The sequence below is a fragment of the Schistocerca americana genome, chromosome 2 (genome assembly GCF_021461395.2).
Source record: "Schistocerca americana isolate TAMUIC-IGC-003095 chromosome 2, iqSchAmer2.1, whole genome shotgun sequence".
NCBI classification, from domain to species: domain Eukaryota; kingdom Metazoa; phylum Arthropoda; class Insecta; order Orthoptera; family Acrididae; genus Schistocerca; species Schistocerca americana.
Genome location: NC_060120.1, coordinates 899,123,489 through 899,150,963, shown reverse-complemented (window position 1 = coordinate 899,150,963; position 27,475 = coordinate 899,123,489). Strand labels below are relative to the sequence as shown.

The 27,475-nt window shown below is 43.0% G+C and overlaps 1 protein-coding gene across 1 annotated transcript; it reads right to left on the bottom strand.

Annotated features, from left to right (window-relative positions):
• On the bottom strand, positions 1-27,475 carry LOC124595133 (velvet complex subunit B-like). Its single transcript, XM_047133730.1, has 2 exons — positions 27,298-27,475; positions 1-602 (listed from the first exon to the last, which is right to left on the bottom strand). Exons 1-2 carry the CDS (start codon positions 27,311-27,313, stop codon positions 100-102), a joined length of 519 nt encoding a protein of 172 aa, XP_046989686.1. The 5' UTR covers positions 27,314-27,475; the 3' UTR covers positions 1-99.

Here is a 27,475-nt window from a genome sequence, read left to right as displayed (position 1 = left end):
CTGTCGCGAAATCCAACAAATGGCTGTCTAGTGCTATACAGTGGTGGTAGCTGCAGCGTCTGAAATATGAAGTCATTTCAGTGGGAATCGGTGCAATTTTCAGAAGATGCGCATGAGGCCGGCCTGCCGGTAGGCGAAGACGGGTGCGCCCTGAGGCAGCAGGTCCTGGTAGTGGAAGCGCGCCAGGTAGCCGGGGTCTGCGGGCAGCGACAGCCGCTCCGGCAGCAGCGGGGAGGCGGCGGGGGCGGAGGCCGAGGCGGGGGCGGCGGGCCCGTGGGCGTAGGTGATACGCTGGAGGCGGCCGTCCGGCTGCAGCAGGTAGTACACGCCGGACTCCAGGGCGCGGGAGCCGTCGGCAGCCGCTTCTGAGGGAGCCGTCGTGGTGGGCAGCTCGGTGGTCGTGGTCTCGGCAGCCTCTGTCGTCGTGGAGGCGGGCGGGGGCGGAGGGCCGTACTGCTGTGGCGGCGGCGCGTACAGGCCGGAGCTCCTGGAAGGCAGGAAGAATTGGCGACCTTCCGGACGCCAGCCTGAGGGAGGGTACGGAGCCGCGTCTGGTGCACCGTACTGCTGCGCAGGCGCTTCTGGCCGCGCAGAGGCGCACCCTGCGAGTAGTGCGATAGCCGACGCTACGAGGAGGTACATATTGCTGTCAGGGAGATGAGCAGGTACGGTGACTGATGCCGCACTGGGCGCCACCGCCGTACTTACAGCAGCCCGCTGACATTGACCTCCATAGCGTTACGACGCTGGCCGTTGTCTCGCTGGCCGAATGAGGCGGAGGTCTCGCAGGAACGTGGCCGGCTTGCCAATGTCCGTCCAACGGCCCCCGTGACGAAGGCATGTGGATATCGGACTTCCCCGTACCAACGACGTAACAGATACGTGCAGCACGTAACGCGTGCAATGTAATATTTCACAAAAGATTCCAGATTCAGTTCGTGGCATTCGGCAAGTGATACAACTCAAAGATATTAGCAAAAATCTTCTATGTTGGATGTTCTACAATTTGCATACTCTGTGTAAAGCCCGTTCTGCACGATACGTACAGGGTGACAATTATTGTACTGAATTGAAAAAACGTAAATCAGTTACAAACTACGGCGTGTGCACACTTTATTCAATATGTAAACGTCACTACAGATATTCGAACGAAGGTTATGACATGTTCGATATGCTTGCACCAATGGCGATGATGTGGCGGAGACAAATGGCGAAATTCTGCATGTCCCGTTCAGTTGTCGGAACATACACGTTGTCGATGACCCCCTGAATAGCTGTTTCCGGTTCAGCAATCGTTCTGGGGTTATTGCTGTACACCTAGTCTTTAATATAGTCCCACAAAAAGGATAATAATGCGGCCAATCGAGACCCATGTCAGTGGCTTCTGGGTACCCCAGAGACGGAATGCGGTCCTCAAAGTGCTCCTCCAGGACATCACTCTCCTGCTTCGATGGGGTCGAGTTCCGTCTTGCATGACCACCTCTTGTCGAAATCTGGGTCACTTTGGATAATGGAGATAAAATCACCTCCCAAAGCCTTCACGTACCATTCAGTAGTCACAGTGCCATCAAGAAATTTCGCACCGATTATTTTACTTCTGCCAGTATCTCGTCTCCTACCTTCCAAACTTTACAGAAGCTCTCCTGCGCAGGAGAGCTTCTGTAAAGTTTGGAAGGTAGGAGACGAGATACTGGCAGAAGTAAAGCTGTGAGTACGGGGCGTGAGTCGTGCTTCGGTAGCTCAGATGGGAGAGCACTTGCCCGCGAAAGGCAAAGGTCTCGAGTTCGAGTCTCGGTCGGGCACACAGTTTTAATCTGCCAGGAAGTTTCATATCAGCGCACACTCCGCTGCAGAGTGAAAATCTCATTATGGTTTCTCTTCTTATTACAGACGCTTATTCGCCCAGATCGCTCAAAAAAACACAGTGATTACTAGTTTCAGTGAAATAAAATCGCCACCTTCAGATAATTTGTATTGATTACTTTTCGGGACCATTCCATTTTATCGACTGTTTACATTAATTGTACACAACTGTAATGTATATAAACGTACAATTGCGGAAAACTCTAACGTCAAACCAACATAAAATGCATAGAAATTCAAATTATACATACCTTGTAGAGACGACATTCCATAGTCATGTTAAATCTAGACCTCGAGCTACGTTGTATTTAGTAGCTTGCTTTATTGTGACCACGTCAAACGAGGTAAAGATAGTACACTTTGTGAAACGGTAACACCACTTGTATCTTTTATTACTCGTCATATTCTACGAAGTTGGTACTTTTATCGATATTAATGCGGTCTGAAATCTAGTATTTAAGCTTTGTAGCGCTTTTTTATGTACTGAATTGGTAGTCTTATTGTATATTTTATCTGTTCCACGATATAGTGATATTACGCTGCAAGATGCTGTAATAGATTAAAACAGAGTTCACCAGTGTGTTTCATAGATAATGACGGGCCACCTGTTGTGTTTTTATAGTTCCATCTTACAGCCCTTCTCTCTCTTTTTAATTTTAAAGATGGAAATTACTACGAAAATTTTGTATAATAAGTCAGTATGTAACCTTATCGTAACCTAGACCATCACTCAGATAAAAGACGTTACCCATGACCGAGACCCCGAGCTACTCAACACACATCAGCTGGTCACTGAAGATACGTTATTATATAAGACTCTACATTCGCATGTAGTAAAGTTTCATATTCTGAATCTCTATGGACCAAGAATTTATTATTGGGGTGTTAATAGCTTACCACTTTATGTAGATGACAGCAATAACACTGATATAAGATACAGTAATAATATTTTTGTAATAATTTTTGACGTATGTACTTAGAAAACCAGGTATATAATTCTTTTAATTTTATGGATTTTTACATACATAAAAATATAAAAAAATGAAAAATATAAAGTTCTTTACATTATATTTCGAAGACGTAATGTTGTGATGTTAAAGACTGCTGTCGTCTGGTGGTGTGTCAAAACACGATGTATTCCTTTGATTGCCTCGTAAGTTTACTCACAGTTGTCAACAATGACACAATATGAAAACATTTTATATACGTCTTATGTATTTTATTTTTGACAGTTGTACGATGAGGGAAGGTGCTATGGAATGTTGTCTCTATAAGGTATGTCTACTCTGAATTTTTATCCATTTTATGTTAGTTTGACGTTAGAATTTTACGTAATTGTACATTTATATACATTACAATCTTGTCAAATTAATGTGAACAGTCTACAACACGGATTGGTCCTGTATTATTTTCTATACGAATGACCTGAAGATAGCTATTTAATTTCGCTGAAACTAGTAATCATTGTATCTTTTTGTGCGATCTGGGCGAATAAACATTTGTAATAAGAAGAACAACCATGTTAGGGATTACTTATTCATTTCTGTGTAGTCATGTGATATAAATATATCGGCAATGTATATGCCTCTTGGTGTTGCAAATACGCTCAATAATGGCGGCATCTTTAATTCACCTCCACTTCAGGGTCACACTTTAAATTTATCGCAATTAAGCCTCCACATAAGATATGTCAGGTGAAAGAGCGAATCATATCCATAAGATTTTGTGTCCTACTCCATACTGTATTATCAAGATTCGATGAACCACGATGGCAATTTGACAAGACAAAAAAGTGATGGTTCGCGGAAGTCTCCAATTTCGAACTGCAAAGTAGGAAAAACTGCAGGTGGATAAAAATTAGTACCATACACCTTTGTTACAAAACCGAAGCACCTACGTGATCTTAACTAAGATTACGAAATACTGATTATGGCAATCTGTCTGTTGTATAAAGGAATTAAGCAGCCTGCTTCGTGATTTTCTAGGTATATTTCTGGAATTGATAATATAAGGGACGGTCGAGGGTAAACGAAGAAAAGAGCAAAGAAGAATATTTTGGTCAGAGAACATAAAGCAGTGGAAAGAACTGCCAAGTGTGTATCAGCTGCTACATACTGCGTTTCATGAAATAAAGATGCTCTGTGTGGTCGCCAAAGTCCATTAATGGATAGGTTAAAGAAAAAGACGAAGAAGAAGAAGCTGTTCGTGGGAGGCTAAGCATTCTGGGAACGATTTTCTGAGACACCGTTCTGATCTCTGAGCCACGTCCCCACAACTCATACAGCCTGGGTAAGGCTGGACGCTAGGCACACACATCCTTCTCTCTGACGTCTGCTATGTGCTCAGTAGGCGCGTGGTCAGCATTCCTGAGCACACGCGACTCGTATTCTCTTCGCGGCGTGACGTACTGTGCCCTCAGGAGTACACGTGTATCTGATGCTCTGGTGGAAACGGCTGCACACTGACTTTTATTCGTCTAGCACTGGTGAGTAGTTGACTGCACTGTGATCTGTCTAACCCCTTTAGAATCCGTGGTAGTCAGCGGCACCCTCCATCACCAACAACTTGTGACACAGCGGTTGACTACAGTGGTGTTACTTTCTCCAAATCTACTTCCTCACTGCACACAATTGACTTAGTAGCAAGTGAAAACCCTAGTTCCTGCTCGACCTGCAACAGATGTCTAGCGAGATGTCCACGATGAAAGGGACTGACATAGAGCCTCTTCCCTATCTACACTCAACTGATGGCCACTATTAGGTCTGAGGACAGGCCAGTCACGTGTTTTGGTGAGAACTTCCTTCGGTTTCCGTTTATTGCTAGGTCCCATTACAGTATCCCTACAACTTCTTCACTGGTCTGTTTTTCAGTGTCCAGTCATTGTCACCTCCGAAAAATACTGAAGCAAGGAATCACTAGCACCAGCACAGTAAATGGTGACTGAGTTGACACAATGAAAATGACTTAATGAATAGGCTTACGTCGAACAACAACCGACCAGAAATACAAAGTGTTTTCTTCGCAGGGCAACCTCAGTTGTACATCTCCATTTTCACAAAACGAAGAAACGCTACCGCAATTTTTGTGGTTTTCTTCATTTTGAGAAATGACCCGAAATACTATCACCTGCCTTACGAAGAACCAACAACAATATGGCCCCATCGGCGACACGAAGTCCGCAGTGTCTAGACAGCGCCTCCTCGCTCCGCGCCTGATGTCACAAGCCGGCCTGCTGGTTGCTATCCGTTCCACAAGGCATAGAAGGAAGCAGAGGAGGCATTTCCTGTGGCGCAGGACTAGAGAGCGCTTGCCCCCCCCCCCCTCACCCCTCACCACCCCCCCTTCCCCCGTTTGGTACCTACCACGCCTGGCGCAGCACCACCAGTCTCTCTGCTGTTTTCCCTGTGTTTACTTGTCTTACTTACTACCTCATCTCGCCTTTCTAACGGGTTTCCTTTAGGTTTGTTAGTTTTTAAGTAAATTATAACCTCTTCAGTTTAATATAACTACTTACGGCAGCACGCGAGACTCGACTTTGTTTACGTACAGACCGGACCACAATATTCCACAGTACACGATTGACGCACGTGGCCCGGCAGTAAGGTTATACCCATAGCGCGTTACTGCTTCTGCGTATTCTTGGCGTCTGTCACAGTGGACAGTCATCGAGCAAATATACGTATCGAGGAGTAACCTGAGATGGAAAAGTGTTGATAAGTAAGGCAGTTCAGTTTTGTCGATAAGAAAAACGGAAAGTTTTGCTTCGTTTTAAAAAATATAAAAATATTCCAAGCTGAGAGGGAGGACATTGTAAAATGGCGTGCACACATTCCTAGAACAATGACAGATAACGAGAAAGGAGAGAAGAATACTAAACAGTAACCTAAACACTGACTCCAGTTATTAGATCGTAAAGCAAGTTTTACTTTAATTTCGTGCACTTCAGTGTGTGGTAAGCGTCTATGGGATCAAACTTCTGACGTCATTGGTCCCTAGGCTTAGACACTACGTAATCTAACTTAAAGTAAGTTACGCTAAGGTCAACATGCACACCCATGCCCGAGAGAGGACTCGAACCTCCGACGGGGGCAGCCGCACGAACCGTGGCAAGGGGCCCGAGACCACGCTGCTACCCCGCGCGACTCGTTCACTTCTCTGTAGAAAAATGTATTCATAGCCGATATATTACACGTTCGCTTCAGTTATTAATAGTAACACAACAGCTTTTTTTTCATTTTCTGTGCTTTCCTGCTAAAGAATAAGAGATCAAAAGCGAAAATTACTCTTGTATCTTACAACCACAGCTCCACCGTTCGAGAGTAATGGAAGTTTTATTTTCCTATTGTTCATTTCGATTGTTTTCTGTAGAGGAATGTGTTAACAGAATGTATGTTTGTTTTACCTGCCGCATGTATATGAAGCACAGTTCAGGAACCGTGTTCCATTTTGATGGAGCACAGTTATATCGCTCGGGCGTCATTCGAAACAACTGAATGAAACTATCAATAGCGGAACAAGTCAGCACTCGTTGCTTGCTCAGCTAAATGGAAGTTGTAAAATAAACAGGTTGTAAATAAATGACCGAATAATTTCAATAACATGAATCACGTTGTGAACAAAATAATATACGATACTGGCCGGTCATTGGACAAATATATTATACTAGAACTGACACGTGATTACATTTTCACGCAATTTGGGTGCCTAGATCCTGAGGAATCAATACCCAGAACAACCACCTCTGGCCGTAATAACGGCATTGAGTCAAACAGAGCTTGGATGGCGTGTACAAGTACAGCTGCCCATGCAGCTTCAACACGATACCACAGTTCATTAAGAGTAGAGGCAGTTGCTCGGCCACCACTGAGCAGACGTTTTCAGTTGGTGAGAGATCTGGAGAATGTGCTGGCCAGGGCAGCAGTCGAACATTTACTGTATCCAGAAAGGCCCTACAGGACCTGCAACATGCGGTCGTGCATTATCCTGCTGAAATGTAGGGTTTCGCAGGGATCGAATGAAGGGTAGAGCCACGGGTCGTAACACATCTGAAATGTAACGTCCACTGTTCAAAGTGCCGTCAATTCGAACAAGAGATGACCGAGACGTGTAACCAATGCACCCCATACCATCACGCCGGGTGATACGCCAGTATAGCGATGACGAATACATGCTTCCAATGTGCGTTCACCGCGATGTCGCCAAACACGGATGCAACCATCATGATGCTGTAAACAGAACCTGGATTCATCCGAAAAAATCACGTTTTGCCATTCGTGCACCCAGCTTCGTCATCGAGTACACCATCGCAGGCGCTCCCGTCTGTGTTGCAGCGTCAAGGGTAACCGCAGCCATGGTCTCCGAGGTGATAGTCCATGCCGCTGCAAACGTCGTCGAACTGTTTATGCAGATGGTTGTTGTCTTGCAAACGTCCCCATCTGTTGACTCAGGGATCGAGACGTGGCTGCACGATCCGTTACAGCCATGCGGATAAGATGCCTGTCATCTCGACTGATAGTGATACGAGGCCGTTGGAATCCAGCACGGCGTTCCGTATTACCTTCCTGAACACACCGATTCCATATTCTGCTAACAGTCATTGGATCTCCATCAACGTGAGCAGCAATGTCGCGATACATTAAACCGCAATCGCGATAGGCTACAATCCGACCTTTATCAAAGTCGGAAACGTGATGGTACGCATTTCTCCTCCTTGCACGAGGCATCACAACAACGTTTCACCAGGCAACGCCGGTCAACTGCTGTTTGTGTATGAGAAATCGGTTGGAAACTTTCCTCATGTCAGCAGGCTGAAGATGTCGCCTCCGGCGCCAACCTTGTGTGAATGCTCTGCAAAGCTAATCAATTGCATATCACAGCATCTTCTTCCTGTCGATTAAATTTCGCGTCTGTAGCACGTCATCTTCGTGGTGTAGCAATTTTAACGGCCAGTAGTGTATGTCGACAACATGGATTCCTGAAACCACGCAGCATAGAACGTAAAAACATACAGTGAGCGACTCCCGGTGTCTTTTCATTTCATTAAGTTTTTCTTTCATTACCAGCTTCGGTTTGTATCGGGAGCAAACGAAAAAGTACAACACGAGGCTGCTCCGCATTCCGCATAGCAGACAGCAATAGCGGTGGGTGTGGCGCGTAGGTCCAAGGTCGTCGCGGAAAAACTTCAATATGCCTAACGTATTTTCTTTAGAATCTACTTCTCCCTCCAGTGTATGAGTGGTGTTGTACGTTACTTTGAAGTATCACAATAACTATGGGCCATAATGAAAACAACTTCATTATCAATCTACAATGTGTGCCTACAGCGAATAGTTTCCTCAAAATCGAATGAGAAAGACTGCATAGTGCAAAACACGCGCTGACAACGAAACAATGTTCTTTTTTTTTTTTTTTTTTTTTTTTTACACGAAAAGTTTTGCTGAGAAACTAACTACAGAGTCGGATGCAGCTTTATCTACATAAAAAAAAATTTAAGGCAAATGGGATGACTTGAAATTTCACTCGCCGTGTGTCGTGCTATACGATCTGCACGGAGCGACCAGAAACTCTATGGTTGTGGGTACCCAGAGGGTTGGGGAAGCTTGACACACCTTACCCAACCCCCCTTCCCCTTAAAGGTTACTCTGTTTGCTTTTATGCTCTGTGGTCGAGTCCAGCTCCCGCGGAAGGCAGTCCGCGGGCTGCGGGTATCCGTCCACGTCGGCTAAGTAGTCCAGTCAATGAAGGAAAATTGGGGAAAAACTTTGAAGAGTCGCAAATTTTTTATAGTTGTAGTTAGGAGTGCCATGAACAACAAACTAAAAATCCTCACAGGTAGAATATGAAGGTAGAGGGGAGAGGGGGCGGCTAGTATGAAGGTTAGCATTTTTCGTTTTTCTTTAATAACTTGAATATCGGGCTTTTATCAAAAATGTTTTTCGGTGCAAAATTAAACTACATCAAATTTCCTACAAAAAAGTGCTATTCCTTTTTTCCTCTAGGACAAATAGTTTCCACGTCGCAGGGGCGGAATAATTGCAGTTTATTAAAAACTTTTTGAATGGTATAAAATTAATGTTTATTGTGGAATGAAGTGGGTTAAGAACAAATATTAAATGTTCGTATCACGCGTTAGTGCAGTAGGGCTGCATTGAGGAGTAATTTATGTTTTGGGTGTAGAGCAGGGTGCGGGAGGGGGAGGGGGGTGTAAAAGGTGAGGTAAGTAAGTCGCTGAATTGAAGCCATGCACTTTCGTCTTTCATAGTACTGCAAGTTGAAGACCGAGCAGGCGCCACCCTATATAACCCACTACGTCACAAGAAGCAATTTCTGGGTGTTTCACGAAGTTATCTGAAAATTTTGCAGTGCGCCTTATGAACAACTGGCGACGCAGTACACAGACGTACCGGGGTGTTTACTTTCCACAAAGTGCTTTAATACTACATGGAATACAGATATAAGTTATAAATAATACTAAGGTAAGAAACGTATGTGGGCAGAATTTACTTCTCCAGTTTTTTTATTTGCGTAGACAAAAATAACTTCACTGAGATAAGTTGGTACTTATTTGCAGTTACACGAAAGATCCTCCCCCAGCAGCATGCTGTCAATATGTTTTCGACAATGTCGAGTAAATTGTCTCCATCACCAATGACTGGAATACGCTTCACAGCGTGAGGGGTATAAAACGTATAATCCTAGCATTAGCTCTCCCAACATCTGGAGCGGCCCAGAGAATTAAACTGGAACCCTCTGCAGCAGTAGCAGGTCGCCAAGTTTTATGGAACTTCACAGATATTTCAACATAAGTAAGAAATGCATTACATCAGATTACTGTTCTAGACTTGAATATGATCAGTAACATTCCATCATATATATTGACACCCAATTTCCAAGATATACTGTGGATGTATGGTGGGTGGCTCCACTCAGTGCAGCCAACCCTACAAGTGCCGAACGGAAGAGATTTGTGCAGTCTACCAGTAACACTGTTAGTGGTGAAAGAATTGCAGTAACTTCCAGCTCACACAGTAATTCACCAAGTGACTACTAACTGGTTACATGGCTTTACAATACACTGTCAATGATAGCCACCAGGAGGGTGCCACATTTACCAGTCCAATTCCTTTTCCATCAACGCTACGTAGGTCATTGACAACATCATTCTTACAAATTTAATACTTCTCAGTCATTCTCTATACGAACGAATTTTACATAAAATCTCAGTAACTGCATATAAGTACTCGCTTAACAAACTGAAAATAACTCCACTATATAGACACGATCTCCTTGAAGTTATTTTGCCTACTCACATAAGGAAGCGGGACAGAAAATTCTGCAGAGGTATAGTTTGTTTAAACTGAAAATCGAGCAGCACTCGTGATATGAGAAGTCGCCTTTCCAAGAAAAACCCTACAACTATCATAAAGGAAGACTAAGAATCAATTTTTCCCACTAGCAGTGTAGAACGGTGTGCAGAGATTTACATAGAATCTGCCCACACACGTTTCATGCCACGGCGTGTCTGCACATAGGGTGGTAATGACTCATAAACTATGAGAAAACTGAAGAAGAACATCGAAGCGCTGAAGATGTGGCGCTATGCAAGGATGTTGAAAATTAGGTGGAGTGATAAAGAATGAGGAGGTTCTCAGCAGAATCAGCGAAGAAAGGAACATATAGAAAACACTGACGAGATAAATGGAGACGATGATAAAAAATGTGTTAAGTCGTCAGGGAATACCCTCCTGGAACTAGAGGGAGCTGAAGAGAGTAAAGGTTGTAGGGGAAGACAGAGACTGGAATACATCCAGCAGATAACTGACAACGTTGTGTGCAAGTGCTACCCTGAGATGAAGAGGTTGGCACAGGAGAGGAATTTGTGGCGGGCCGCATCAAACCAGTCAGAAAACAGATGACTCAAACGAAACTAGCACAGCTGAAAGTATAACAGATGTACGTCGGGTAAATTTAGAGAAACTGTTTTCTAAGTAGACTGTGTGAGAATTTTGCTACCTGAGAAATATGTCTTACACAGAGAACATCAGAATGCAATAAGAGCATTGGGGTGCACACGGAGGCGTAACTTTTCCCACGTCCGATACCGTACGTGATAAGGCACTGCATTTAGGACAAGACAGTGTTGGTGCGAAGTACCATTCACCGTGCACTGTGTTCTGCATAACTGAATATGTACATACGTAGATACAGATATTGGAAACTCAATATACAAGCAGACTACGTACAAGATATTACTGAGATTGATTTAGTTAAGGTATTATTAATCACATCCCTCAGAACATGTAGAGAAAACCTATTTTCTAAATCTGCCTGAAATGTTTACGTAGATTATTATCGGGCCATTGCGCACACCGAGCGAGGTGGCACAGTGGTTAGCACACTGGACTCGCATTCGGGAGGACGACGGTTCAGTCCCGTCTCCGGCCATCCTGATTTAGGTTTTCCGTGATTTCCCTAAATCGCTTCAGGCAAATGCCGGGATAGTTCCTTTGAATGGGCACGGCCGATTTCCTTCCCCATCCTTCCCTCACCCGAGCTTGCGCTCCGTCTCTAATGACCTCGTTGTCGACGGGACGTTAAACACTAATCTCCTCCTCCTCCATTTCGCACATCCAGTTGAAGAATCCAGACGGCTATGTGGTCCTATCCGATGAAAACTGAACAAATTCTAAAGATTTTCTGTAATGTGCTTAGATAACTGCTCGTACAGTCAGTTCCACCAGAAAGTTTTCGCCGTTATCTGTATGAAATAAAAGACACTATTATAAACATATGATTATATGGAATTATATGTTGTTTCTATTTGCACTATTATCTAACCCAATCGCAGTCATTATCGATTATAGCTTGGCATCTTTTTGGCATGCTTTCCACGAGATTTTCTGCAAATTCTCTCGGTAATGATCTCCATATAATGCTGATTTTAATGACAGCTGTTTCAAAGTATATATTGGCTTTTCTTTATGCTTCATCTTAATATACGACCAAACATTTGCGATCAGATTTGCATCCGGAGACTTTGCAGACCAATCAATCGTAGACACCCCATTGTCTTGTTTACACACTGTACAGAGACGGCTGCTCCTGAAGCACACGGTTTGCCTCGTTCGAACCACACAGCTTCTTAATGGACCTCAGACGGCATTTTAGATAAACATTTCACATTTTTAGCGTTTAAATTGGCTGTAAATAAGCGCAAATAGCCAAAACTGCAACCGGCAAAAAAAACATTCAACCCTCACACTGTTTATCTACACACTGTTCAAAAGCGCATTGCGTGCAGACTCGAGACCACTACCACAGATGTCGGTGCCGACGTTACCTTTAACATTATGTCGTACACTTTCTAGTGGAGCAGACTGTATATCAAATATTCACCTTTCCTGCAGAAGCTTCTACGTTGAGAAGATGGCAGTGAAAAATAAATAAAGTCAGGTCTGCGCAGTCGAGGAAATTGTTATACACAAAATATATTACCAAGCACCTACAATTTTCGGAGAATAATATCAGAAAACACGAATAAAACTTATTTGTCTTCATTTTCCACGATAAATTGTAGCAACGACAATCGACGTTACCTTTCCTATTGGTGGTATAAACACTCAGCCACTCTGATGATGGTACAGGATAAAGATGGAGCTCGGTCATAATTAACAATGAAATTTTCAATAGTTTACATCCTTTTTGCTTTGTGTACACAAGTACAATCTGTCTAGTGCACATAGGAAACAAATATTATCATAACGCACCCCGCAACGAAATAAATTTTAGCAAGCAGCGCTCCAGATCTACTGCGGATTATGAATCGAAATCCTTTTTAAGATGTGCTGCCCAAAAAGGAACGAAGCACTGAGTTCATTACGAAATCATTCGACCGCAGCAAAACAGCCCTGGAAATTTTCATAATAGCAACATTTCCGACCGTGAAGATCTGCGTTCTGTAACCAGATAATCTTCTTACCTAAGTATTTGCTGCTAATACCCTACACGCTAATCAGAAATTTCTCCTATATTAGTCTGAGAGCCTGTACCAACATCTTAAGCACTGGGATTATACTTGTTAATGGTCAAACCGACATTTTCCTTTACTCTCAGTCCTGAAGGTTCTTGAGCTAGTTATTTTCCGCACACGGCACTAGTTCTGTTCACTTGCTTCAATAGTGCTTGCGTCTCTGTCACTGTTTTTGCGCCTTTTATAACAAAATATGATGTTTATGCGTTGCGCCATTGCACTAATGCAGGGGCCTCACGCCCTTGCGCTTGAATGCCTGTAGCAAATTTTCAACTTACAAGGGGAGGCCACGACGTTTGGAACGTGGATTTACTTCAAACTTCGTACACTCGTAGTACTCCATAAGGACAACAAAATGTGTAAGCAGTAGCGCGTACATCTCAAGCGTTATTGAGAAAATCGCAATATAATTTCGGTCGTCAAATATATTCCTGTGCGCGGCCATTCTTATCAAGAAGCTGCGCAGCCGAGAGGTTAGCGTTCAAGCCCTGTAATCGCTGGATCGAGTTCCGTTTTTTATTTCTAACACAGTCAATTTCTTTACTATTTATATAACAATTGATATAATGGGAAAAGTTCGTGTAATCGGATGAACTTTTACTAAATTTACAATGTGCATAAAATGCATAAAGTCATACTGAAAATGTATGCTTGTCTGTGATTTGAGAAATCCGTTATACCTGGAACGAGCCCGAAACGACGTGATACCTCCAAGTTTTGAGCGGCACAGACGGCTTTCGAAATATGTGCAATTAATCATCGCTTTCGACATTACAAGTACAAGTTGCAAGATGGTATTTTTCGTAAAAACATGGAAAACATGAAGTTAAGCGTCACCAGCTGCATTGAATAAATGCTATGTTTCCGGATACGCAAGGTCTTTTGAGGTTTTCCATGGTAAAACAAACCTCGTTACCATATTCAAAAACCTCTCTTTCAGACGATGATTTGGAAGCAATCCATGCATAACGAAGCATTTCCCTAAATATCGGCGATGATAATTGGTCTTGCAGTATCGACTGTATTTTAATAGCGTCTTCAAGAGAAGCAATTTCTCGTTCTCTTTCGATTAAGTACGAAAAAATTTGAAGACACAGACAACCATATATTTTCAGTATCACTTGATGCATCTGGTCGTTTACTAGTCGATAGTTATGAATATTATATTATTTGTGATAGTAAAAATTTGTAGACAAATAACATTGTAAATTTAATAAAAGTTCATCCGATCACACGTATTTTTCCCTTTATATCAAAAAAAGGTTCAAATGGCTCTGAGCACTATGGGACTTAACTACTGAGGTCATCAGTCCCCTAGAACTTAGAACTACTTAAACCTAACTAACCTAAGGACATCACACACATCCATGCCCGAGGCAGGATTCGAACCTGCGACCGTAGCGGTCTCGCGGTTCCAGACTGTAGCGCCTAGAAGCGCACGGCCACTGCGGCCGGCCCCTTTATATCAATTGTAATATAAATAGTAAAGAAATGACTGTCTTGAAAATAAAATTACGGGGCTTGAACGCTAACCACTCGGCTGCTGCCGCTTCGTGGTAAAAATGGCCACGCACAGGTTTATATTGGACGATCTTAATTATATTACGATTTTCTCAATAACGCTTGAGAAGTACGCGCTAATGCTTACACATTTTGTTGTCCTCATGGAGTACAACGCTACGCGACTCTTTACGCTGTATGTGTCCATTCAGTCGCACACTTTTTTTTAACAACGTTGCCATTTAACTATCGTTACAAACACTGGACATTTGGACGCATCTTGCAAAACCTTGACTTTTCTCGTGTAGTTTGAATAAATATTTATCTGGGTGAACTTAAAATTTATTTTCGTTTCGTTGAAGACTGCTCCAGATACATGAAGAGTCTGTGATTTTTTGTTGTGCGTCGGTTCATGTGAACAGTTTTTATGCAGGTTTGTTGTTTAGGCAATGAAATGATAAAAGTTAAAACCCTCCATCATGTGTGGTCTCTTATTCTCGTTGTTCTTTAGGTCGAGGAGACTTCGCATGGGTCATGGGGTCAGCGTTATCTTGCTGCTGAGCGGCTTACTACGAACTCATGGCCGAGGTCGCGCCTCTTGTGATGTAATCGCCGCCACGTTCTACGCTCCAGAGCGCGAGTTTCTGCTGGCCTGAAGTTACTGCAGGTAACGTAGCTTAGGACAGGATCGAATCTTACATTGTACTCTACGTAGGTTCATTATCTACAACTATTACAGTCAATCGCAGATTCAGCAGTTTTATGAAAGTTCGTTAACCGTGAAACAATCTCCAAACACAAACCAATAGAAACGTTTAGAGACACATAGTGAATGGAAACCATGGGCCCCATAGATCTTTCGAATATTTTCCAACGTCTAAATCATTAGACAGGGTACGACCTGGAACTGGTCAAGAATGGGAAAGATAGTTGGTCATAGTGTTTTTAGGAATTCATTTCAGCTTCGTCGCAGTGACTGAGAGAAACCACGGAAAATCTGCATCAGGAAGTCATACGGGTATTCGAGGTTCGTTTATTTCTTCAGTACGAATCCTGGAGGTTTACAGAATTCTCCTGAGCTGGGGCACGAATTATTGCAATGTTTCCGAAACTATAGTTTCAAAGACATTCAACAAGAATACCTAATATTACCACCGGCTAAACGATGGAAATTCTAAGTTACCACATAGCACTTTGATGCATTCAGTGTGATCCCCGTGTGTAACACGACACACGTAGAAATGTTAGTGTCGTTTTCTGCAAGCCCTGCTGTGATTTTACTCGATGGCTGTGATACTATACATTCTCAATCATACGAACGTCATGTTTGGAAGTGAAGAAATGTGACCACTGTCATTGAGAAATCCCCGTAGGAAGAAATCGTGAACAGAGATATCCGGCGAGTTGGGTGGTCAACTGTTGAAAAGATTACCTGGTGCCGATATTCGCTCTATTCTTCAATCTTACAACAGTTTATTAGGTTATCAGTGGGCCTACGTATTTTGAAACGTTGGAGACTGAGCAATTTTCCCACCTCTAATGCGAGTTGTCTTTGATATTAAGTAATAGTCCCGAACGTGTCCAGGTATACATGTCCAGTCGTATGTTTCACCCATTTCTCTTCGCAGAGAAAACTACGTGCTATTCCAACAATTGCATGAAACACGTTTACTTCTGGATTGTCACATTCGATCTAAATCACTGTACACAGTGACCTGGACTGTGTCCTTTCTGGCAGTTTTCTTAGTTTTATCCGTTGCTGTCAAGTGTTGCTTCCCTGACTGTAATACTTTCGTAAAATAAAAAACAACAACGGTCCATAAATTTCTTAGACCTCACAGTTGTTAATGAACAGCGAGAACATATTCTTACATTTACCGGAAACCAACCTACACTGATATCACACCACATGACTCATCACACCATCCAAACACACACAAGTATGCTGCATTTACATCCATGTTGGACAGAGCACAAAAATCACCTTTAAAATTCGAAGCACTAAAGCAAGAAATAGACACACCAAAGCAACTAAATGGATCAAATGGCTCTGAGCACTATGGGACTTAACATCTGAAGTCATCACTCCTCTAGAACTTAGAACTACTTAAACCTAACTAACCTAAGGACATCACACACATCCATGCCCGAGGCATGATTCGAACCTGCGACCGTAGCGGTCACGAGGTTCCAGACTGAAGTGCCTAGAACCGCTCGACCACACCGGCCAGCACCAAAGCAACTGCAATAAACAATGGGTATTCAGAAAAATCAACTGACAAACTATCCAACGAAATACAGGCCAACATCAGTTATAAGAACACTACAGGTAAAATAATGCAAATTATCACAAGCATTCCCTATTTAGGCACAGCATGACAAAAAATGCTAACTTATTCAGAAATACCAATATAAAAATATATTTCTCCATAAACAACAAACTTAGACATCACTTCCCCCACACAGTAAGCATAAACAACTGAAAAACAGAACATAGTGGAATATATAAATTATAGTCCAACAGTTGCCTTTCAAAATTACATAGGGAAAACAGGAAGAACGTTCCATACACACTACAAAGGACACACAATACTTTGACAAACCCACAACAGCTAACCACATGTACCACAATAGATACAGACTAAGTGACATCCACAACAGTCTAACTTTATTCCACACGGAAAGTAATGGTAGAAAACTTGATGTACCAGACAAATTAGAAATAATGTTATACAAAGAGAAATCTTCTGAAAACATGAACAGGGTTAAACAGCCGAAGTTTTTTCAGAGAGCTCAAAAGTTATTTCTTTCCTCAAGAAACAAATATTTAACAGCCCAACCGTTCCATAACATATAGTCACATCTGATATTTATATAGATAACTGCTCTATATATAATTTGTAATGTAACATTTTTGTGTCTTCTTTTAAATAACAATACCTGTGTATATGTAGAAAGTTAGCATTTTTATACGTTGATATTCATTTACTTGTTTTGAATTGTATTTACAAGTGTGCTGTAAGACGAAAGGTGTGCATTTGTACATAAATATGACTACTCACTTTGTGTGTCAAAACCATGTAACCACTACTGGAAACAGTAAGTCATTTTTCGACGTTGTCTTAGCTTTATAAAAACATGTATTCACAATGTGCCATATTGTCATTACATCTATGTAATCGCAACGGGACGAATAGTATCCTAAATTTGAAAAATGATTTAGATTGATCAAAGACCTGAAGATGAGTCCCCAGTGCTCGAAATGCATCGTGCATTGAAATAAAATCACGATTTGTGACTGGAGGCGGCTAGGTTTTTTTCCGTCAGTTTTCAATTTCAACAAAGGCTTAGAAGCCGGCAGTCAGTCTATTTAGATTTCGGCACTCATCTCATCTACCAGGGTCCAAAATAACTGAAAGAATGTACATTTCACGGCTTAACGGTATCTGAGGGCAAAGCGGGAGCCGAGGAACGAACTTTGCGATAAAGAGTACTGCAGTATCAACAATACTTCACACACTTGCAAATGCGCGGGTACTCACTCGCACACACACACACACACACACACACGTTCTACGTATTTAATTTGTCCCCGAAATAAATTAGAACTAAAGTTAAAATCTTCTGGGTTATTAGGCCGCGTCATGTTTCTTCTAAAATGATCGACGTTTCGACCCTTCTGTTGGGATCTTCCTCAGGATCTTCTGGTGTCTACTACTGCTAGAGTGTTCTTACTTTAACTTCAGTGACATCCGACCACGAAAGCCTGCAGACTTACATAAATTAGAACTAGTTCCAGTGCCTTGGCTGCGATCGAAGAGTTCAACAATGGGGGAGCTTGGAAGGGGGGGGGGGCGGTTTCCCTTGGCTACTAAACAAAGAAACTAGTTATCTTTAACCTTTTACCCACCAGGGAACCTCTTGCCACACTCCCAGCTCCCTGTGTTTTATTTTGGCTGGAAAGCCAAAAATTCTACAAAGGCCGACTCTACCACCATGGGTATGAGTTGACTGGTAAGAAAAAAAGAGCTAGTTGGAACTCTGGCAGAGAGCGGACATAACACCAAATGTCGCAGGGCGTGGGAAGGCGACCAAGTCAGTAGTTGAAATTTTGGTAACCTGCAAACACATGAAAATGGTTCAGATGGCTCTGAGCGCTATGGGACTTAACTTCAGAGGTTATCAGTCCCCTAGAACTTAGAACTACTTAAACCTAACGAACCTAAGCCACACAGCCATGCCCGAGGCAGGATTCGAACGTGCGACCGTAGCAGCAGCGCGGTTCCGGACTGAAGCGCCTAGAGCCGCTCGGCCACTCCGGCCGGCTATGTGATTACATTTTCACGCAATCAGTACCCAGAACAACCACCACTGGCCGTAATAACGGCCTTGATACGCCTGGGCACTGAGTCAGACAGAGCTTGGATGGCGTGCACAGGTACAGCTGCCCATGCAGCTTCAACACGATACCACAGTTCATCAAGAGTAGTGACTGGCGTATTGTGACGAGCCAGTTGCTAGGTCACCATTCACCAGACGTTTTCAATTGTACATTTGCATTCCTGAATTTCTCTGAACATTTTTGTACTTCCTTCTTTCATCAGTCAGTTGGAGTATTTCTTGTTACCCATAATTTCTTTGCAGGTACCTTCTTTGCACCTATGTTTTTCTTTCCAGCTTCTGTGATTACCCTTTTTAGAGGTATTTATTCGTCTTCAACAGAACTGCCTACTGAGATACTACTATCGCAGTGTCTATAGTCTTAGAGATCATGAAGTGCATCTACTCATTTCTTAGCACTCCTGTATCCCACTTCTTTGGGCACTGATTTTTTTCTGACTAGTCTCTTAAACTTCGGCCTACTCGTCATCACTACTAAATGGTGATTTGAGCGATTATCTGCTCCTGGATACGCCTTACAATCCAATATCTGACTTCTGACTCTCTGCCTGACCATGATGTAATCTAACTGAAATCTTCCCGTGTCTCTCGGCTTTTCCCAAACACAATTCCTCCTCTTGTGATTCTTGGACAGATTATTCGTTACTACTAGCTGAAGTTCATTGTAGAACTGGATTACTCTTTCTCTTCTGTCATTCCTAGTAACACTTTCTTCCACTCCTTCCCTATAATCGCGTTCAAGCCCCGTGACAATTACATGTTCATCTCTCGTTACGTACTGATATCGTTGTCGGTGTTCGTTTGATGTCGATTCTGGTGCGAACAATCCTATCACTGGACTGTTCACAGTAACTCACTCTCTGTCCTACATTCCTATTCATAACGACTCCTACTCCCGTCATACCATTTTTTGTTGCTGTTGATATTACTCTATACTCCTCAGGTCAGAAATACTTGTTTTCTCTCCATTTCACTCCGCTGGCCCCACTATATCTAGATTTTCTAGCTCCCTACCACATTAAAACTTCTGACATTAGCCTCTCCGACTCGTAGAACGTTATCCTTTCGTTGCTTATTCAGTCTTTTTCTCATGGTCACCTCCCCCTTGGCAGCCCCTCCCGGAGATTCGAGAGGGAGACTATTCCGGAATCTTTTGCCAATGGAGAGATCATCATATACTTTTTCAGTTACACACCATGTGTCCTGTGGATACACTCTAAGTGTCTTTAGTGCAGTGGTTTCCATTCCCTTCTGCATCCTCATGCTGTTGATCATTGCTGATTCTTCCGTCGTTAGATGCAGTTTCCCAGCCCAAGAACAAGAGAGTGCCCTGTACCTCTGTCCGCTCCACCGCTCTCTTTGGCATGGCTGTTGGCTGAATGAGGGTGACTTCTTACGCCGGAACTTTTAGCCGCCATAAGAAGTCCTCTAGCAATTAATTTTAGTGACATACTTACCAGTGGCAAAGTATTCTATACCCTCTTTAGTTCGATGTTTTAGACAGTACGGCGCCATAGAACTTACTGAGTGAAAATAGTATACACCGACGGAAAAAAATCATAACACCGAGAATTAAAGTGCTACAGAAATGAAAGTTAGTATATGTGTTTCACTAACTGAAAGATAAAGTCTACTCAGATTTCACGCTAGTCGCTTAAGATTGGTGCTAGTAGCGTCTCTCTGAGGACGATAGCCAGGTTTGCTTTTAACACGCTCTGTAACGATCGTGAGAGTTATCTTTGACGTCTTGAACTGATGTTAGTAAGAATGCCTTCAAGGAGACAAAGACGCTCTTATTAACATCCCAATGAGTTCGAAGGCGGCGTGTAACAGGTCTACAAGAAGCTGGACGTTGCTTTTGAGTTACTGTAGAAATACTAGCCACTGTACAGGATTGCCGGCAGCGTTGTTCACCAGAATGTACGGTCGCGAGAAGACCGGGCTCCAGACTGCCACTTGGCACAACCGAGTGGGAAGACCATAGTGTTCGGCGTATGGCTCTGGCGCATCGTAGTGCATCTGCAGCAGCAACGTGATCAGCAGTTGGCACCAAAGTTCACAACACACTGTTCCAGATCAGTTACTTCAAGGACAGCTCCGAGACGGACGCCCTGTAGCATGCATCCACCGACCCCAAACCATCACCTTCTCTAACTTCAATGGTGAAGTGACAGTGCATTAGAGGGCAGGCTGGAGGTCTCTTGTGTTTTCTGATGAAAGCTGGTTCCACTTCGGAGTCGGCACAAAACTCGCTTTATTTCTCATTATTTCAATGTCTTGAATAATGCGTCATTACAGGTTCAGTCAACAAAGCATCTGGCTTGTGTTCTTGTGCTAGAGTGTAATTCTGGTTTTCTTGCGTAATTATGGTATTTCTATTTTCTTTAATTACTTCAGTATAAATGATATTTAAAATTTCTTGTGTTATTGAAAAAGAACCGCGCCAGATGGGTACGTTGAATCACACTTCCACACACAGAACAGTTATACTTGTGTTTTGGTTTCGTAGGTTTTACAGTTACTGGAGACTTAATTAATTAATTGTGTTAACGGAAATTTTCTTTCGTTCTTTGTTGTTATTCTATGCAGTCAGATTGCGTACAAATACTAGTCAGGGCCAACCGTTTACGAGAGAGCGTAACCGAACAGACAGCTACTAAATCAAAATTATTTGCATTTCATATTTAAATAATTAAGCCCCCATGCAACGTTTGCATGCTTGTACTCAACACTGTGGCGGTTACACCGGTTATTAATGTACCAGCATTTCACCTTTGCATTTCACCTCTCGCGCTTACATTAACGTGTAATCTTGCAATACTAATCACTTAAATATGTTACGTAGACAAATGTATTCCTGAAATTTCATTACTCTAGTATTTATTTTTTGATGTTCCTCAGTGTATTAAACTCGTATCTTAATTAATACACTACTGGCCATTAAAATTGCTACACCACGAAGATGACATGCTACAGACGCGAAATTTAACCGACAGGAAGAAGATACTGTGATATGCAAATGATTAGCTTTTCAGAGCATTCACACAATGTTGGCGCCAGTGGCGACACCCACAACGTGCTGACATGAGGAAAGTTTCCAGCCGATTACTCATACACAAACAGCAGTTGGCCGGCGTTGCCTGGTGAAACGTTGTTGTGATGCCGCGTGTATGGAGGAGAAATGCGTACCATCACGTTTCCGACTTTGATAAAGGTCGAATTGTAGCCTATCGCGATTACGGTTTATCGTATCGCGACACTGCTGATCGCGTTGGTCGAGATCCAATGACTGTTAGGAGAATATGGAATCGGTGGGTTGAGGAGGGTAAAACGGAACGCCATGCTGGATACAAACGGCCTCGTATCACTATCAGACGAGATGACAGGCATCTTATCCACATGGCTGTAACGGATCGTGCAGCCACGTTTCGATCCCTGAGTCAACTGATGGGGACGTTTGCAAGACAACAACCATCTGCACGAACAGTTCGACGACGTTTCCAGCAGCATGGACTATCAGCTCGGAGACAATGGCTGCGGTTACCCTTGACGCTGCATCTCAGACAGGAGCGCCTGCGGTGGTATACTCAACGACGAATCTGGGTGCACGAATGGCAAAACGTCACTTTTCTGGATGAATCCAGGTTCTGTTTACAGCATCATGAGGGTCGCATCCGTGTTTGGTGACATCGCGATGAACGCACATTGGAAGCATGTATTCGTCATCGCCATACTGGCGTATCATCCGGCGTGATGGTATGGGGTGCCATTGGTTACACGTCTCGGTCACCTCTTGTTCTTATTAACGGCACTTTGAACACTGGACATTTTATTTCAGATGTGTTATGGCGGCCGAAGACTTCCGGCATAAGAAGTCAGCCTCATTCTGCCAACGGCCTTGTCAAAGAGGGCGGAGGAGCGGATAGAGGTTCAGAGCACTCTCTTGTCCTAGGGGTGGGAAATTGCCCCTAAAGGCGGAAGAATCAGCAATGATCAACGACATGAGGATGCAGAAGGCAATTGAAACCACTGCATTAAAGACACGTAACGTGTATCGACAGGACATGTGGCCTGTAATTGAAGAAGTGTCATGATGATCTCTCCATTGGCAAAAGATTCCGGAATAGTCCCCCATTCGGATCTCCGGGAGGGGACTGCCAAGGGGGAGGTTACCATGAGAAAAAGATTGAATAATCAACGAAAGGATAACGTTCTACGAGTCGGGGCGTGGAATGTCAGAAGCTTGAACGTAGTAGGGAAATCTGAAAAGGGAAATGCAAAGGCTCAATCTAGATATAGTAGGGGTCAGTGAAGTGAAGTGGAAGGAAACAAGGATTTCTGTCCAGATGAGTATCGGGTAATATCAACAGCAGCAGAAAACGGTATAACAGGTGTAGGATTCGTTATGAATAGGAAGGTAGGGCAGAGGGTGTGTTACTGCGAACAGTTCAGTGACCGGGTTGTTCTAATCAGAATCGACAGCAGACCAACAGCGACAACGATAGTTCAGGTATACATGCCGACGTCGCAAGCTGAAGATGAACAGATAGAGAAAGTGTATGAGGATATTGAAAGGGTAATGCAGTATGTAAAGGGGGACGAAAATCTAATAGTCATGGGCGACTGAAATGTAGTTGTAGGAGAAGGAGTAGAAGAAAAGGTTACAGGAGAATATGGCCTTGGGACAAGTAATGAAAGAGGAGAAAGACTAATTGAGTTCTGTAACAAGTTTCAGCTAGTAATAGCGAATACCCTGTTCAAGAATCACAAGAGGAGGAGGTATACTTGGAAAAGGCCGGGAGATACGGGAAGATTTCAATTAGATTACATCACGGTCAGACAGAGATTCCGAAATCAGATACTGGATTGTAAGGCGTACCCAGGAGCAGATATAGACTCAGATCACAATATAGTAGTGATGAAGAGTAGGCTGAAGTTCAAGACATTAGTCAGGAAGAATCAATACGCAAAGAAGTGGGATACGGAAGTACTAAGGAATGACGAGATACGTTTGAAGTTCTCTAACGCTATAGATACAGCAATAAGGAATAGCGCAGTAGGCAGTACAGTTGAAGAGGAATGGACATCTCTAAAAAGGGCCATCACAGAAGTTGGGAAGGAAAACATAGGTACAAATAAGGTAGCTGCGAGGAAACCATGGGTAACAGAAGAAATACTTCAGTTGATTGATGAAAGGAGGAAGTACAAACATGTTCCGGGAAAATCAGGAATACAGAAATACAAGTCGCTGAGGAATGAAATAAATAGGAAGTACAGGGAAGCTAAGACGAAATGGCTGCGGGAAAAGTGTGAAGACATCGAAAAAGATATGATTGTCGGAAGGACAGACTCAGCATACAGGAAAGTCAAAACAACCTTTGGTGACATTAAAAGCAACGGTGGTAACATTAAGAGTGCAACAGGAATTCCACTGTTAAATGCAGAGGAGAGAGCAGATAGGTGGAAAGAATACATTGAAAGCTTCTATGAGAGTGAAGATTTGTCTGATGTGATAGAAGAAGAAACAGGAGTCGATTTAGAAGAGATTGGGGATCCAGTATTAGAATCGGAATTTAAAAGAGCTTTGGAGGACTTACGGTCAAATAAGGCAGAAGGGATAGATAACATTCAATCAGAATTTCTAAAATCATTGGGGGAAGTGGCAACAAAACGACTATTCACGTTGGTGTGTAGAATATATGAGTCTGGCGATATACCATCTGACTTTCGGAAAAGCATCATCCACACAATTCCGAAGACGGCAAGAGCAGACAAGTGCGAGAATTATCGCACAATCAGCTTAACAGCCCATGCATCGAAGCTGCTTACAAGAATAATATACAGAAGAATGGAAAAGAAAATTGAGAATGCGCTAGGTGACGATCAGTTCGGCTTTAGGAAAAGTAAAGGGACGAGAGAGGCAATTCTGACGTTACGACTAATAATGGAAGCAAGGCTAAAGAAAAATCAAGACACTTTCATAGGATTTGTCGACCTGGAAAAAGCGTTCGACAATATAAAATGGTGCAAGCTGTTCGAGATTCTGAAAAATGTAGGGGTAAGCTATAGGTAGAGACGGGTCATATACAATATGTGCAACAACCAAGAGGGAATAATAAGAGTGGACGATCAAGAACGAAGTGCTCGTATTAAGAAGGGTGTAAGACAAGGCTGTAGCCTTTCGCCCCTACTCTTCAATCTGTACATCGAGGAAGCAATGATGGAAATAAACGAAAGGTTCAGGAGTGGAATTAAAATACAAGGTGAAAAGATATCAATGATACGATTCGCTGATGACATTGCTATCCTGAGTGAAAGTGAAGAAGAATTAAATGATCTGCTGAACGGAATGAACAGTCTAATGAGTACACAGTATGGTTTGAGAGTAAATCGGAGAAAGACGAAGGTAATGAGAAGTAGTAGAAATGATAACAGCGAGAAACTTAACATCAGGATTGATGGTCACGAAGTCAATGAAGTTAAGGAATTCTGCTACCTAGGCAGTAAAATAACCAATGACGGACGGAGCAAGGAGGACATCAAAAGCAGACTCGCTATGGGAAAAAAGGCATTTCTGGCCAAGAGAAGTCTACTAATATCAAATACCGGCCTTAATTTGAGGAAGAAATTTCTGAGGATGTACGTCTGGAGTACAGCATTGTATGGTAGTGAAACATTGACTGTTCAAAAATGGTTCAAATGGCTCTGAGCACTTTGGGACTTAACATCTATGGTCATCAGTCCCCTAGAACTTAGAACTACTTAAACCTAACTAACCTAAGGACATCACACAACACCTAGCCATCACGAGGCAGAGAAAATCCCTGACCCCGCCGGGAATCGAAACCGGGAACCCGGGCGTGGGAAGCGAGAACGCTACCGCACGACCACGAGATACGGGCATTGACTGTGGGAAAACCGGAACAGAAGAGAATCGAAGCATTTGAGATGTGGTGCTATAGACTAATGTTGAAAATTAGGTGGACTGATAAGGTAAGGAATGAGGAGGTTCTACGCAGAATCGGAGAGGAAAGGAATATGTGGAAAACACTGATAAGGAGAAGGGACAGGATGATAGGACATCTGCTAAGACATGAGGCAATGACTTCCATGGTACTAGGGGGAGCTGTAGAGGGCAAAAACTGTAGAGGAAGACAGAGATTGGAATACGTCAAGCAAATAATTGAGGACGTAGGTTGCATGTGCTACTCTGAGATGAAGAGGTTAGCACAGGAAATGAATTCGTGGCGGGCCGCATCAAACCAGTCAGTAGACTGATGACAAAAAAAAAAAAAAAAAAAATCATTCGATCTCTGCGAAACCCCACATTTCAGCAGGATAATGCACGACCGCATGTTGCAGGTTCTGTACGGGCCTTTCTGGATACAGAAAATGTTCGACTGCTGCCCTGGCCAGCACATTCTCCAGATCTCTCACCAATTGGAAACGTCTGGTCAATGGTGGCCGAGCAACTGGCTCGTCACAATACGCCAGTCACTACTCTTGATGATCTGTGGTATCGTGTTGAAGCTGCATGGGCAGCTGTACCTGTACACGCCATTCAAGCTCTGTTAGACTCAATGCCCAGGCGTATCAAGGCCGTTATTACGGCCAGAGGTGGTTGTTCTGAGTACTGATTTCACAGGATCTATGCACCCAAATTGCGTGAAAATGTAATCACATGTCAGTTCCAGTATAATGAATTCCCGTTTATCATTTGCAGTTCTTCTTGGTGTAGCAAATTTTATGGCCAGTAGCGTATTTAATTAAATACATGCACATTTGTGTGAGATTTGGAATTATATGTTTAGACACCAGCTGCAACAGTAGAGTACAGATACATTGTAACTGGTTTTATTTTCCACGAATCACCAATTTTAGACCAAGACCGAATTTTGTCATGGATACTCACCTCAAAGCATCACAATACTGAACAGACAACACTTTCAATATTTTTGGGCATCGCTAGTGAAATGTACTGAAGATGCATCCCTGGCGAAGATGTACTGAATCCAATCGCCGAAAGAAAATAAAATTATGGCCGAATTTGACTAAAAGAAGGGATCGGTTAGTAGGAAATATCCTAAGACACCAAGGAATCGTCAATCCAGTAACAGATGGAGGTGTAAAGGATGAGGCCGGCCGATTTGGCCGATGTGGCCGATGTAGGCGCTTCAGTGCGGAACCGCGCGACCGCTACGGTCGCAGGTTCGAATCCTGCCTCGGGCATGGATGTGTGTGATGTCTTTAGGTTAGTTAGGTTTAAGTAGTTCTAAGTTTTAGGGGACTGATGACCTCAGATGTTAAGTCCCATAGTGCTAAGAGCCATTTGAGCCATTTGTAAAGGATGACAAGTATAGAGGAAGACTAAGGATTGACGGCAGTCAGTAGAGATTAAGAGAGTTGCACAGGATAGACTGTCGTGGTGAAAGCTAGCAAACCGATTTTCGGGCCGAAGACGACAACAACAATAACAATTTAATAGTTAGTGAATCAATACTTACTAAAATTGTTGTCCATTCTGTTGATGAGCTCCGGTCCACTTTATCCTGGTTTTAAGTTTTTGTAACCTTGAGACAAACTCAGAACATTTGGAAGCAATATTTGAAGGCACTATCTCGTGGCGTGTGCCAGTTCATTGCATTATCGGGAAAGTCAACGACGGCGGCGCCATGGGATACG